General features: G+C 48.6%; 1 protein-coding gene across 1 annotated transcript; it reads left to right on the forward strand.

The window, feature by feature from the left end:
• The first annotated feature begins 5003 nt into the window (after positions 1-5003).
• On the forward strand, positions 5004-14726 carry LOC128268536 (phospholipase D2). The gene is given in 9 exon segments (XM_053005659.1): positions 5004-5126; positions 9731-10157; positions 10238-10495; positions 10497-10668; positions 10741-11520; positions 11894-12779; positions 12847-13417; positions 13499-13739; positions 13804-14726. Coding segments are annotated over 8 exon segments (3771 nt in total). The 5' UTR covers positions 5004-5126; positions 9731-9735; the 3' UTR covers positions 14245-14726.
• The last annotated feature ends 323 nt before the right edge of the window (positions 14727-15049 follow it).

Below are 15049 nucleotides of genomic sequence, written 5' to 3' on the forward strand. Positions count from 1 at the left end.
TAAACGACAAACCCGCAAGCTGCCAGCTGCGGGTCGATGATGAGGATAAGCTTCACCGCCGGCCTCGTACCGAACACGTTCGTTCCCGTTGGAACTAGCCCGACGTGAGTGTTCGATCGCTGCGCGATGATTAGGTGAACAACGTTGACGACGATAGCAATAGTAGCTAGTGCAATCTGCGTATGTTTGTTGCTGCTCCTGTTCAAGCGCAATTTTCATCTTTTGCCGTTTAACACCTAACAGAGAAATTCCGCCCGGGCCTCTGTTACTCGTGATCACCGAACCGTCAAATCATCTCACACTTCCGGCGTACATCCAGCCAGAAAGGGGTGGTGGCTCACGACCTCATCATTGGTCGTGGTGTACAGTAAACCGACATCTAAAAGGAATAGAAAATGAGACCAAATTACTGGGTTGTACTTTTTTCCTTTCTTGCCCGAACCGACGTGTCTGACGTAACCTTCAAATCACAATCGATACAGGAACTGAAAAGACACCACTTCTTCAGCGTTTTTCGTTTCCGATTAGCCTACTACGATTATACTTAAGCTGTAGAAAAACCCTATATACACATTAGGATGAATTGCTAACTTCAGTCTTACATGTTTTAACTGGTCCCCTTCTATGAGCTCATGCCAGCCCCTTTTGCACGTCGTCATTTGGTAAAGAAGAAACTTAAGCACATTTCGCGTAACCTAACCTCCTTCGTTGTGTGCGAGCTGTGCTTTAACGGATGGTCATTTTCAAAATGGCGACCCGGGAGCAAAAATGCTGGCAGGATCATCGTCACATCGTAATAGGCAATACAGAGACAAAACAAGTCTAGGCATGCGAAGTGAGTAATGATGACAGCGACAGCTGATCCGAGAAAATAACCCTTTTCGTATGCATAAAAAGATCAATTAATTGCCATACAGTTCTAATTCATCTGCGATTTGTTTCGTGTACAATAGTGGCACGATTTTAACAATTTTCTGTGCATTCTTTCCTTTCAATTTTTTGTCTTACCATGGTAACCTCAAAACCGCACAACACATACATACACGCGAGCACATCACCAACAGTGGGGTATGGCGACGATAATTTGAATCGATTCTAATTAAAGTAGACACTGTCCGGCACAGTGGCTGGAGAGCGCCACCAGTCGGACCATTGTTAAGCAGACATCAGAGCAGAGCCGACATACCCAAGGCATACAAATACCAGCTACACAGCAGAAACACACGCACGCACGCGCGCCCACATCTGTCAGCGATATCGCAAAGCAGTAGGGCGGTTCGGAGCAAGCGGACTGAAATCCAGTGGTGTCTCGCAACAATTCGAAACTGCTTTATTCTGCAACATGGAACATAGTGATCCACGCCAGCGAACGGGGCGATGAGGCGGACAACGGTTGACTATGATGCCAGCAAAACTACGCTGCTCCTTCGACGGCGAGTGTGGTGAAAAGTGCCTGAATGAACGTAAACAAAATAGGAAGATAAGATGGCTGTCATTCCCGACCGTGCTGCAGCGCGAACTATCGAAAAAGGGGGCAACATCTGTCCCTAGCGTTCCAATGTACACCGAAATAAAGGTTACAACCTTTCCCGAGCCACGAATACTGTCAATTGCTCCTCGGTCGGGCAATGCGATGGTAGAAATAATTTTCAATTGACGGAACTTCTAATCCGTCATTTGCGAGAACTGCTACGATCGGTGGGTCTGCATCGTTTGCAAAGCAATTCTGTAATTCCAAATCGGTCCTCACCTCTCTCATGTTTTGCCCTTCGTGTTTGGAAAGGGGAGTGGAGCTTTTACGTTCATTCTAATTCCCCATAGTACCCATACTCATCTTCCTTCGCCCCTTTCATGGCACGCAACGAAAGATTAACGCACACAAACAGCTGAACAAACGCGCATATACTCATTGATGAGGGCTCACGAGGCCTCTCTGGTGTCGTACCATCCACAATGGCCAACACAGATAAATTCTCTCCATCTTCTTCCGACAGTCAAATTACGCACAGGAAATAATGTCCACCACCGGAAGGACCAACTTTTTCCTTCCGTTCATCGCGGTGACAAAATGTCTCAATCAACCATGTTCGTACAACACTACAGAGGAAAACAAAGCGAATCCGTGTGCGCCATTCGCTTGAGATCCTTTCTAGTTCAGTTCGAAGTTCTCGTATTCTCGTTGATCACACAAACACACACACACGCGTATCTTTTTACCTCCAAAGAGAGCGGATCTGCAAAACAGATGTACCTGCCAACTAATTTCACCAAAGAACGCAGGCTGGGTACTGTGGTATTAAACATAGAACAAAAAATATGTTTCATAAAAAAAAATTATGATTCCTCAGATCGACAGACCCATTCACAAAAGAAATGAAGAAAATAGCGTCTTTTTCGAAAAAGTAAGTCTTTTGGCGAAAAAAATCCAGATTTTTCTGGTTTCAACCATGTTTGATCGTAGGTGCCCCTTTGTTGTGAAAAGTAACAAAGAAATTTTCGCTTACCGGTAGTGATCGTAAATCAAGATAAACTTCTAAATCAGAAGGATAGTACAAAGTTAGTGAAGAAGCTTTCGCAATGATATAGTTTTCCAAGAAAAAGAGCAAACTATAAACAATAGTACAATCCGAGTCTACTACGTAGTTACCACTCGCACACGTAGAAAGGAACTGAGCGTTGGTAGCTCCGACGACAAGTTCACTGCAGTCGTACAGCGGCCATTTTGTTTTTCACGCAGTAGAGGCGGACAAGTCGACCATTACTGGGAACGAAACGACTATCAGTATGGTTGGCGTGCGTCAACACGAATAAGAAACGCGAAAACACGTGAAGATGGAAAGAAACATATTTACAGGTTAGGTTACTTCCGGTTTGCAACAGGCCCGCATGTTATGTTCTGCGGTTCAAGATGGCAACCCTGGTCGCAGTGCTACCAACCGCACACGCAGACGGCTAATCGATCGTAACACGGTGCACTGCCGCCGATAAGTGGCGTGCGGAAACAATGTCCCTTTGCTTTGCGATGAGCGTTTAATTGCTGCACTGTACGATACTAATTTGCACTGAAACTTAAGCAGCTTAAAAAATAACTCCGAACGCACACACTGAGCAACACGCACTACGCAGTACCTACCGTGAACCTCGCGAACGCTAAACCCAAGAATCGTACTCTAATCTTTTTAAAATGGCGGTGTCGTATGGCCTACCCTTATACCTAGCGAGCAGCTACGGAACGTCTTCCTGCAGCACGACGGCCGGGTACAATCGGGAGGTGCGGTTGCGGAACCTGAATCGCCATCAACTGAGCAACGAAAACACTGAATGGAAAATTGTAAACACACCTTCGCGGCGCTCTCCCGTAAGATGCGTTACGCACAAAATGGTTCCTACAGTTCGCCCTTTGCTTTCCAACTATCTTACGCGACTTTGTCGGATACGAAGGGGATTTTATTCTTTTCTGCGGGCGAGGCAAAGCCGTGACTCGGATCTGTCAAATGGTTCACCAAATATCGGCCCGTTTCCTTGGGCGGCCAAAGTGTGAGGTGTGTACGCGCGACAGAGCAGCAGCACCCGGCGGATGGCTACATCGGTGTGTGTGTGTGAGCTTCGAGCTGGGTAGGAACGAGCGCTGCGTTTATAACAGCGTGTCCGTTCAAGTATTACCCGACGTTTGCTGGAAAAAATAAAGGATAACCCACTATTCATCATACTTTTTACACGCTTTTTGCTGCAAATAACATTGTTGTGCCTCTGTGGTCTTTTACGTTGAACAGAAAAACGAGCAACAAACGAATGAGGCACGTATCGGTGCTCTTCGTCTCGATTTACGCCACGTTCAAGTTGGCTTCCCATCAAAGATATTTTGTTTTGAAAAATCATAATCAATAAATTTACTCTAAATGTCTTCCTCTGCTACCTTTCGAGCACACTCAAGCGTTGTGTGTTGCATCTGGCCTTGAGAAAACGAGCTGATATGACAATTGATGAACTTCATCCATCTGTAATAAAGTATATCTGCAGTTAAGGAGGAAACCAAACCCTTTCCTCAATTTTTTTTATTTTCACCACTTAACAATGTACCCGTAGCCATCAGCTTACCGAATATGAAGTTTTTCTTTCAACATGTAAAACCGATTGAATACGCAGTACCTGGAATGTCTATTATTCGGTTCGATTCGATGTAAAATATAGCATCAACTAGAACGTATGGGTAAGACAAGAAAGGGATAATAAACGAGAAGTTTACGTGTAATTATCACGTTCTTCTGGCCTGGTAACACATGAACCTGCACAAGAACTAGAAGTTTCACGATATCTCACGATCCTTCAAAACGGAATTTCGGTTGCTGTAGTAATAGCAAGATGGCTAACGTTTGATGTTTATTTCTTTTCTATTCCTAACCGTGGTCACCAGGTTCGTTAAGAGCCTATTAAATGCATAAGCACAATAACCTAATACGCGCTGTCATTTTGCGGAGCAACCTTTTTTAAATATAGAGTTGATACGTTGGCGATGTCGCCATGCAGTGGTGAACAAGGTCCGGGTAAGCTACGGCTAATGCTATCTGGTCTTTCTAAAACGAATTTGCGAGTGGGCAACTCTCTTTACTTTTAACAAACTTAACCCCATTTACTTTAGTGTACCCAATGCCAAGAAATCATAGTTTTCATTGAAAACACATAAATTCATAACGCGGAGCGCGGTGCGAGGCGCGCCGTGTGCGTGATCAAATTCGTAAACATCGCAACAACCGTTGCGAGACCGCGGCGCGAGAGATGAAGCCTTTGCTCTGTGGTGTGGCCACTTACGCACACCAATCGAGCGAAATGCTGCTCTCGAGAGAAACCGCGGAGAAACCGCGTTTCCCGGAACACTTGGGAGCAACACCTGCGCTTGCGAGAGCGAGAGCGTATAACGATCGGGTTGCGTTGAAATTCGCTTTCGCATGCCTTTGGTCCGGTTCGCGATCCGACCCCGTTCGTTTCAGTCCCACAAGTGGCCACACAATAAATGGTTGTGTTTGCTGGTTAGCAACCGGAACAACCCAGTTCAGGTTCACCTTCCGGATCGCCGTGGTGATGTGCAAGTCGGTTTTTGTCGATTTAGATTGTGTTTGGGCTCTGAAGTAAGTTCCCGTTACCTGAAGAAACGATGGTTATTAAATCGCGAGCACGGCTGAAACCAGCAGTAACATAAGTAATAACAAAAGCAGCCGTTCCAGTAGCGGATCGAAACTGTCAGTGATGTTATGATGACGTTTCAGTGCGATCGGTTCTTCGGCAGAATTCGAAAGATAACCGATTGAGGATTCGTGAAATACGAAACTACTAAAGGGTTGGGGCATAAACTGAATAAACCACACGCTCAGGCGTAGTGTGACCCGTTCGTTCGCCCCGGTATGTGTCTCGCGGTCTTATTTACATTTCAAATGACCTCTAATCTTGTGCGCCTCCTACAGTTGAAGTGAACCGCAATCCTGTGTTGAAGAGACGAAGTGCTCCATCTGAAGCGAGCCTGTGTGTAATAATTTCTTATCTACAAATGTACTCCAGTGTGTTCCAATAGCGGTCTGTGCGCCGTGTCTCTTATGTGTTTCTTAAGTTTTCCCACCTGAAAAACGGAACAACCGGAACCGATCGAAAATGCGCGTTGACATCAGCAACCACACGTATGCTACGGGACGCAACTTGTTGCTCGCTTGATGATATAGGTTTGCACAAAAAGACTTGCTTTCCGGAGTCTTACGTCAGTGCTTTAAACGCGCAAGAAATCATTGTCACTAACGAGAGTGCGGCAACAGGGGCATGTTCGCACGGCAAAGCCTCATATCTTGCGGTTGTTTTAAGTTCCGCTTGCTCTTCAACGAACCGTGGAGGGGTGATGGCACCCCTCAGCATAGTGAAATAACAGCGGGTGCCGTTTCCTACAGGTGTAGCGAATGAAGAGGGGTAGTTAAAAAATACCCTAGAGCACCGGGCAACCTGTAAGGGTTACTGGTTGGGCCAACGATTGCCGCGCTAGCGGGCACCTAGCGATTGAATAATTGATTCCCGTCAATTGCCAGTATTGCCCCTCAGATCGCACCTACAACACGTGGCTGGTACGACGCCAAAGGGGGTCTGACCGTTCTCCTCAATCACATTTCATACGATCAGCATACGAGCAGGATTATGATTCATACAAGACCGGATTAATGGTTTCATTATCAAATGTTTTCAAATACCTGTAGAAAAAACATGATGGCGTTTGTTGACCTTGTGGCGTAACGTGCCCGAATCAAACGCGGTGTCAAGGACACTGTGTCGATGCTCAAGAAACCAATGTGTATACTAGCTAAGCGAAGTCGCTATTCCGTTACTAGAATAGAAAACGTATGTAACATCCTTGGGCGAACTACCTGAACAATGTTTGAGCAAACCCTTGTAGAATGATTTATGATTCAAGGTTTCCGAGCGATGTATCTAAAAGAAGCGCGGCGTTCTTGTTTTTTGTCATATTGTGTAGTCCCAACAGCAGCGCGCGTTGCGAGCGCATTTCGTCATACGCTACGGTTAGCTCACTTCTTAATAGATAGCTCCAATTGTTTTCTGGTCGTTGATATGTTTCGTAACTATCGAGTCTCTGTATCATCATCGATAAATATTGACAGGACCGCAATCAGCCCAATCCAATTGATTGTTTCTTTGTCAGTCAGATAAATATCGATGAGCGGTTGGGTTGGTTCATTTTGTATTAACCAAACAGTTTCTGTAACGGACTAGGTATACTTGTAGTACACACTAAGTGGCAACTTCAGAGAGTGAAATTCGTTAATGGACAAAACATGTTACCATAGTGGGCGACGAAGCACTCGTGGCCAGCTAGTGCATATCATCGTCAGCATCAAGTATATCACAGTTGATCTTTCGAACGCTGCTACGGGCCACTTAAATGGAGCACATTCCACCCAGTGCAACATTCCATCGTGAATGGGCAATTTGTGAATCGCGTTGATATACCCGGAGTAGACACTTCTTATCTTGATCATTTAAATGGAGAGAAGGTAACGGATTGATCTTAGAGCGAGAAGTGATACAATGGTGACACATTTAGTGAAAAAGTTGTGTGCACAGAACAACAAAGTCAAACAGGGTACGTATGCCCTCAGAAAGAACCTTCAACCTGAGTGTTGGGCATCATCGGCAGCTCGGGCGTTTTGTCGAATCAATAAAGGAAGGTTCGTTAGTAAAGAGGAACCGTTAGTAAATTCATGAACGTTGTTGCTATGTTTCGCGTTCACGGTTTTTCGGCTGGTTTTCCGAGGAACTTTTACGGCATCCTTGAACCACTTTGCCTTCCAGGCCTTGGCGATTATCAATTGTCAAGTTCAAACTTGCCTCACATTATCGCACAATTTTGGGTGACAACTTTGGATTGTTCCGCACACACAGCAGTACTGTCAAACGGCGAATTTTGGGTCGACAGTTGAATACTTTAAGTAGCACAATGTGCGTAATGTCTTTGTTGGAAAATTAGTAGCGTTTCTAAGCTTTCCGGCGGATTCAAAATGACAGTTTGGGCGAACGATAGCACCGAGTTATCAACGTGCACGGACGTTTTGGGATAACATTTCCGTCATCCATAACCCAACCCGACCATGGTTAGACCGCAGAATGTTCTTCAATTTTCGATAAGACCAGGGACAGTAAAGCAGAGCGAACAAATGCGCGAAAAAGCCAAATGGATAAAACAAACACACAGTTTGTTGTTATTGGCGGTGGGCCGTCGTCGTGCGTGTGGGACAGCCCACGGTGTTTGGGTTCCTCTCAGCCGAACGAGGTATCGCAGCGGCCCATGCAAACAGTCGGACCTTCACCATTCTCACCTGGTGGTGGAGCGTGGCCAGGTAGCGCGGGGCGGCATCTTATCAGTGGCCGCTCACACACGAATGCCCGTGCTCCAGTCGGTAGTGGCCCCGTTTTGTTGTCAGTGTTATTTCGACTGGCGGTACGAACGGCGGTACCTGTGCGCGTGTTTAATTGGCACAGGTGACAACCCGGGCCACTGGCACTATCAGCGCTCGAGCGCGCGCGTGCTTTACTAAGCCAACGATCGCGTACGCAGCCACGTGGCTGCGATCGGTGCTGGTTCCGCTAGCGACCGCTAGTGAGGCAGCATAAAGCCACGGTTAAAAAACCGGGCAATCGATGTCCCGTGAACCATCGGCCAAGAAACAATACGACGGAGACGATGGATGCAAGCTACAAAAGAAAACCGGTGCACCGAAGCATATCATTGTTGCTGCGTGACATTGGTAGGTTTTGGGACACCGTTTGGTTTGGGTTCCGCCACCACGCGACGAAAAGGGGTCAAGCAAAGAAGCAAGTTTAGTGTAAAGTGCTAAAACTAATCGTTTGCTCGAAGCAATGAGGAACCGGAAGAACGTCCAGTGGTTGCTGATCGATCAAATTGAGTTCGTCTTCAAAATGACGGAGTGCTGTCGTATCTAATCAGCCGTTTCATCAGTCTGCATCAGTCCCATCGCAGTACTTTATCTTTTTCTCTCTCTCTCTTTTTTCACCACACCTGTTGCTTGCAATCTACCCGCTGATAGTAGTGCAATAGTTACTTCCCCGTGGCCGTTGGTTATCGGGGTGCCTTATCTGCCTGCGTTGTCTCCGTTCCGCTCGCTGGCATGCAGCCTGTTGCTGATGTAACGGCTGGATCTAGCTGGCAGGACGCGGCCAGCCCTGACCTGGCCATTTTTGGCCAGTAACGTGTAATCTTTATGGCTTCCGGCGGAAGCAAGTTTGCACATTTACGTGGACCCACCGAAACCGATCAATCCTTGTGGTGGGCTGTGGGGGTTGGCAAATGATCAAAAGGGTTGACAAATGATCGTAAATGAAGTGGAAGATAAAATCACAACCATCGCAGAACGATGAATCATAAACAGCGCAACCCTTCAAGAGGTTCTCCGCTCAGTGGCCAAGCGGGTTTGTACCGGGTGCGGGTTTCATACTTCTTCACGTACGTGTTTACTGGTAGGCAAAGGAATGCTATGGCCTTCTTTTGTTCTAAAACGGTGAATGTTGTGCCGCATTGGGGTTCTTTTTGGTTGGAGCCCACTTGAATTGTGTGATGATAAGGTTTACAATGATTACGTGCGAGTGATGAATTGCGATGGAGCAGTTATCATAAAAAGGAATATCTTTCACTGTGGGACAAATCCAACAGGGCGGTCTGTTGGATTATTGTGCCTGTGCTTTGCTCCAATCGAAAAGTAATCTACGTTTATGTTCCTCTTTGTGGTCGGTGCCATAGTTGTGCCGTTGGCGAATCGAGATAAAACAGTGAATAACCCTATCGTGATGTTTCTAGTAGATGGAATTTGTACTAAAGTGCGAATGTGTGTACTAAACTAAAGTGTCAATGGCGTACAAACTGTGATAACCGACAATGGTGTTTGAATAGTGATAACCAATCCTACGGCACCTGCCGCAATGTTGGACACGGATTAGTTATTGTTTAAACCCCACATGTCTGTGGTTGTTGCTGGTGGACCCCATGCTAGGGATCGGTAATAAAATCGCATAATCTCGGGACGCATGATAGATAACATAGATTGCATTTTGTTGTGCAAATAGGGACGTTCGTCTTTAGTGGTCTCCTTTTTGACATGATTCTTCCAAACTATGATAGCAAAAAATGTTTTATGCTAAACGATATCGGCTTGTTTCTGTCGCATAGATCAGATGTCGCTGAGCGAGATGGGAACGTCAAATCCTGCGCTCAGCTGCGACGATGGGGCTACTCCCTGTCACTCGACGGCTCCAGCCGACCCGGTAACTCCGGGTATGGGGGCTGTGGGAGCGCACGACATCAGCCTGGCTTGCTACTCGCTGCGCAGCGAACCGGAAGAATACGATGATAATCTGGACGCGCCGGATTCTGTCACTTACCTCTCGATTGGTGGCCCGAACCCGGTGCTGGTGATGCGCGAGGGCGACGCCGATAGTGTGACCCCAGCATCCGAAATACCGTACAACTATGTCTACAATCAGCCGATCAAGTTCGACTCCATGCGCCGCCACATCTTCATCCCCGGACTGGAAATCAATGTGGAAATCATTGACAACGAGCGTAGCCTCACGTCGCACGTGCTGAATCCCAATCTGTAGGTATCGTGGGCTGCGTCGATCGATGCGAAGTCGAACTGATTGACCGACGATTGTGTGTTTGCATTCCCCGGCGCAGGTACACCGTCAAATTGACGCACGGGCCGTTTTCGTGGACGGTCCAGAAGCGGTACAATCACTTCCGAAATTTGCACCAACAGCTCACGACTTACCGGACCTCGCTGCACATACCGTTCCCCACCAAAAGCCACAAAGAGCGACGGGATAGCTTCCGGAATATGCATCACGTGCATCAGACTACGGCCTCGGTAGGGAGTCTGGCGGTTCTGTTTGGTTCTCAGGCTCACAGTAGCTTGTTTCTTCCAGCCGGCCATGCAACAGAAGCTCGGCAAACCGTTGAAAAAGATTAAGAAAAGTGCGCTTCCTCGGTTCCCGCTGAAGCCGGACTCGCTCGTCTCATTCGATGCGGTCCCGCAGCGGATCAAGCAGCTCGAAGAGTATCTGTACAACTTACTCAACATCTCTCTCTACCGTAACTTCCACGGCACGGTAGGAAAGGACCCGAGTTGAGGCGCTTGATTTTCCTTGATTGATCCAGCCTGGTTTCGTTGTTCCGTGTAGGTCAACTTCCTGGAAGTGTCGCACATTTCGTTCATCGCAGCCCTCGGCGAGAAGGGCAAGGAAGCTCTGATCAAGAAGCGCACCGGTTCGACCCGAGCCGGACAATCGGGGTGCAACTTTTGCGGCTGCGTCACGAGTGGTTGCTGCGTTCGGTGCAGTTACTTCTGCACCGACGTCGTGTGGAGCAAATGGCGCAATCGGTGGTTCTTTGTGAAGGAAACCTGCTTCGGGTACTACCGGCCGAAGGATGGTGTGCTGCGCTGCGTGGTCCTGTACGACCAGGGGTTCGACGTTTCGTCCGGAATGTACAGCACGGGCATGCGCAATGGTCTCCAGATTGCGACCAACTCGCGGTACCTCGTGATCAAGTACCCAACGCGCCGTATGGCAAGGGACTGGATGTCGCACCTGAAGCGAGTGGCGAACGAGAGTGCCCGTGACTTTACTCTGCCCAATCCGCACCAATCGTTTGCACCGTCCCGGCCGGGAGTGCAGGCTGGTTGGTTCGTTGACGGCGCCGGATATATGAGTGCCGTCGCCGACGCTCTCGAGGGTGCCACGGAAGAAATCTTCATCACCGACTGGATGCTAAGCCCGGAGATCTACATGAAGCGGCCGGCGATCGACGGGGACTACTGGCGGTTGGACAAGATTTTGAAGCGCAAGGCCGAGCAAGGCATCAAGATCTTCGTGCTGCTGTTCAAGGAACTCGACTTTGCGCTCGGCATCAACAGTTACTACAGCAAACAGAAGCTGGTCGAGCAGCATGAAAACATCAAGGTGAGTCCAACTGACTCATCGCATCACGTCGGTCGGTCGGTGTCTCTGTAGTAACATCTCACAGTACGGTGCCGTTATCGCGTGCCGCTGCCGTTATTGTTTACCGATGACAAATATCGCTCAGGAACGGTTGCGGAGGTTTTTCTTACTCCTCCATTTAGCTGCCGCTCTTTAGAATGGAGTCATTTATTGTTGGTTACTTTGGGTTTACTGTGGGGGTGCAGAGCGGAGCGATTTTGACATATCTTCAACGGGACTTTTTTGCACGTTGCAAACCACGGAACTGGACATCGTTTGCGAAGAGCAAACAGCTTGGAAAATGGCAAGCGCTATCACTTTTCCATTGATACTGACGGGTAATGCGTTTCCACAGGTTCTCCGGCACCCGAATCATGCCAAGGCGGGCATCCTGTTTTGGGCCCACCACGAGAAGCTCGTGGTAGTCGACCAGACGTACGCATTCGTTGGCGGGATCGATCTATGCTACGGACGCTGGGACGACTACAAGCACCGTATGACCGATCTGGGTAGTATCTCTTCGTCGACAACCAGCTCCGCCAACAACACTACCATCCGGAAGCCCTCGACCGTGGTGGAACTGGACGAGAACGGGTCCGTGGCGAACTTGCTGAAGTCGAGCAAGAACATTGCCATCGCTACGACGGTCGAACGTCGGGCAGAGCCGGAAGCGCCCCCTCTGTCTCCACAGGCGGAAGACGGTCAGCACCGACAAAAGTTTGTCCAAACACAACCCGATGTGGTGGCGGAAGCGACGGCTGAACAGTCACACAAACTGCTGATTGCGGCCGCCCAAGCTCTTAATCTTGTCGGTGCGGAGCAGACGGCTGACGATCGTGACGCAGCGGGGTTGCCGGAAAACATTAAACAAAACACTCCGGAAATGGAACGGCGCAACATTATGGGCAAGCTGAAGGATATGGGACGAGATTTAAAGAATCGCATCACACTGACGGACCAGCCGGAACAATCGCCGGCTGGCGGCGGTGTCGATGCTAGCGGAGGGCCGAAGAGCAACGTCAGCAGTCCTCGGTGCCTGTCGGAGGAGGAACGCCGGAAACGGCAGTTGCACGGTGATGGAGATAAGCGGTTCGCGATCGGTAATGGCGAAAGTGTGCTCAGCCCACAGCCGTTCAAAAATAACTTCTTCGAGTTGGACGGTCAGGCCAAACTGTGGATCGGCAAGGATTACATTAACTTCATCGTAAAAGACTTCATCAACCTTGACATGCCTTACGTAGGTAAGTGTGCAGCAGTGCGGCCCAATCGTTGAATCTCTGTTCAAGTTCTCTCATGCTCGTCTTGTAGATTTGGTTGATCGTACGACGACCGTGCGGATGCCGTGGCACGATGTTGCGACCGTTGTCCTGGGACAGGCTGCCCGGGACGTGGCTCGCCACTTTATCGAGCGCTGGAACGCGGTAAAGCTGGAAAAGTGCCGTGAGAACGCGAGCTACCCGTACCTGTTACCCAAGAGCTACAGCGATATGCGGATCGACAGCCGATTTCTGAACGTACCGCTCCACCACGTCACGTGCCAAGTGCTGCGTAGCGCTTCCAGTTGGAATTGCGGCTTTATTGAGCCGGACTACGTCGAGCAGAGTATTCACGAGGCGTACGTGCAGACGATTTCCAAGGCTCAGCACTACATCTACATAGAGAACCAGTTTTTCATCAGCATGGAGTTGGGCAACAGTGTGGTGAAGAACCAGGTGGCCGAGTACCTGTTTAAGCGAATTGTGCGAGCCTACCGCGAAAAGAAGGTGTTCCGGGTGTACGTGGTGATGCCACTGTTGCCAGGTTTCGAGGGCGATGTCGGCGGGGCCACGGGAATCTCTCTGCGCGCCATTACTCACTGGAACTATGCGTCGATTTCGAGGCAAGTTCTCGCCACAACGCACCCTTTCGTAACGGATGGACCGGACCGTGTGCTCATGTGCTATGTACTTTTGTTTTCCAGAGGCAAAACATCACTTTTATCGAGGCTACGCGCGGCAGGAATCGATCGTCCGTGCGAGTACATATCATTCCACAGTTTGCGAACAAACTCCACGCTCAACGGGACGCCGGTAACGGAGCTGATCTACGTGCACTCGAAGTTACTGATCGCTGACGATAAGGTGGTGATCTGTGGCTCGGCCAACATTAACGATCGTTCGTTGCTTGGCAAGCGCGACTCGGAAGTTTGTGTTATGATTACGGTACGTAGTCCACCTAGAGGCCATTCCAGGAAAATGTTTCACATGTTTGCGTTTCCTTCCGTAGGATGAATCGTTCGAAGAGGGCCGAATGAATGGGGAAGCGTACCCGTGTGGCATTTACGCCGGGAAGTTGCGCAAGTTTCTGTTCCGCGAACATCTGGGGCTGCTCGAGCCGCACCCCAAACGGACACCGATCGACATAACGGATCCGGTGACCGATAGCTTCTGGAACGGGGTCTGGCGCCGGACGTCAAAACGGAACACTATCCTGTACGACGAGGTATTCCGATGCATTCCGTCCGATAATGTGCAATCGTTCGCCATGATGAAGCGGTTTCTGGAGGACAAAAGTTTACTGCAGTCGAACCCGGATGGCATTCAGCAGGCCGTCTCGCGCATCGAGGGCAATCTGGTGGATCTGCCACTGAAGTTCCTTCGCGACGAAGTGCTTACGCCGCCCGGGACCAGCAAGGAAGGCATCATGCCAACGTATATGTGGACGTAGCCGTAGACATAAGATGTTTTCGTGTTTTCGCTGCCGCTCTCGGTTTAATATCTGGTCGTTTTTATATTCTTCTGACTAACTCCTCGGATCCATCATTCCGGGTGAAAGGCTCTATTCACACGGGTCTCACTCCTCACGATATCATCTTATGTACCTCTTATTTTATTTATTTTTTATCGTTTTGATCCTAACCTGCGCAACGTCTCGCGTGCGTATGCCACGGTATAACGGAATGCAATCCGCCACTTTTACGCGGATCGTACTGTAAAACACGGTTCTTTGCTCTTCCATTCCGGTACAAAAACAGTGGCGCGGTGATGAGCGAGAAAGTTGTTTTAATGTAATAGCTATAGCTGTAAGTGATACGATGCCGTTCGTGAGGCCGATCCTTTGCCTTTGTGAAAGAAAAAACTGATTGATTCGGACACAGCAAGTAACGAATGTTCGCGCACAAAAAACAAGTATCTAATACAACCAACACCGTGCCGGCACAAGTTCACAACCTAGAAGGACAAAGGACAATAAACAGTCGATTCGTGTTTTGTAAACGCTTTGTTTCATTTGAGTTGATTGGCGCGGAATTCATTTCAGTGACCGTTTGGGAATCTCAATATGTCAAACTTGTTGCGGTACACCTCCATTCTGTGCGTACCTTGGTCACCCACTGCACGAACCATTTAGTTACTACAAACCGACAACTGGGGGCGCTGGCAGTCCAAGTTCATCCGACAGAAAATCAGACAAGTCCGACACTATGGGGAAACGATTGACATTTCTATTTGCGAATTTCCGTTATATTTTCTTA

Source organism: Anopheles cruzii, chromosome 2, assembly GCF_943734635.1.
Source record: "Anopheles cruzii chromosome 2, idAnoCruzAS_RS32_06, whole genome shotgun sequence".
In the NCBI taxonomy this organism is placed as follows: Eukaryota; Metazoa; Arthropoda; class Insecta; order Diptera; family Culicidae; genus Anopheles; species Anopheles cruzii.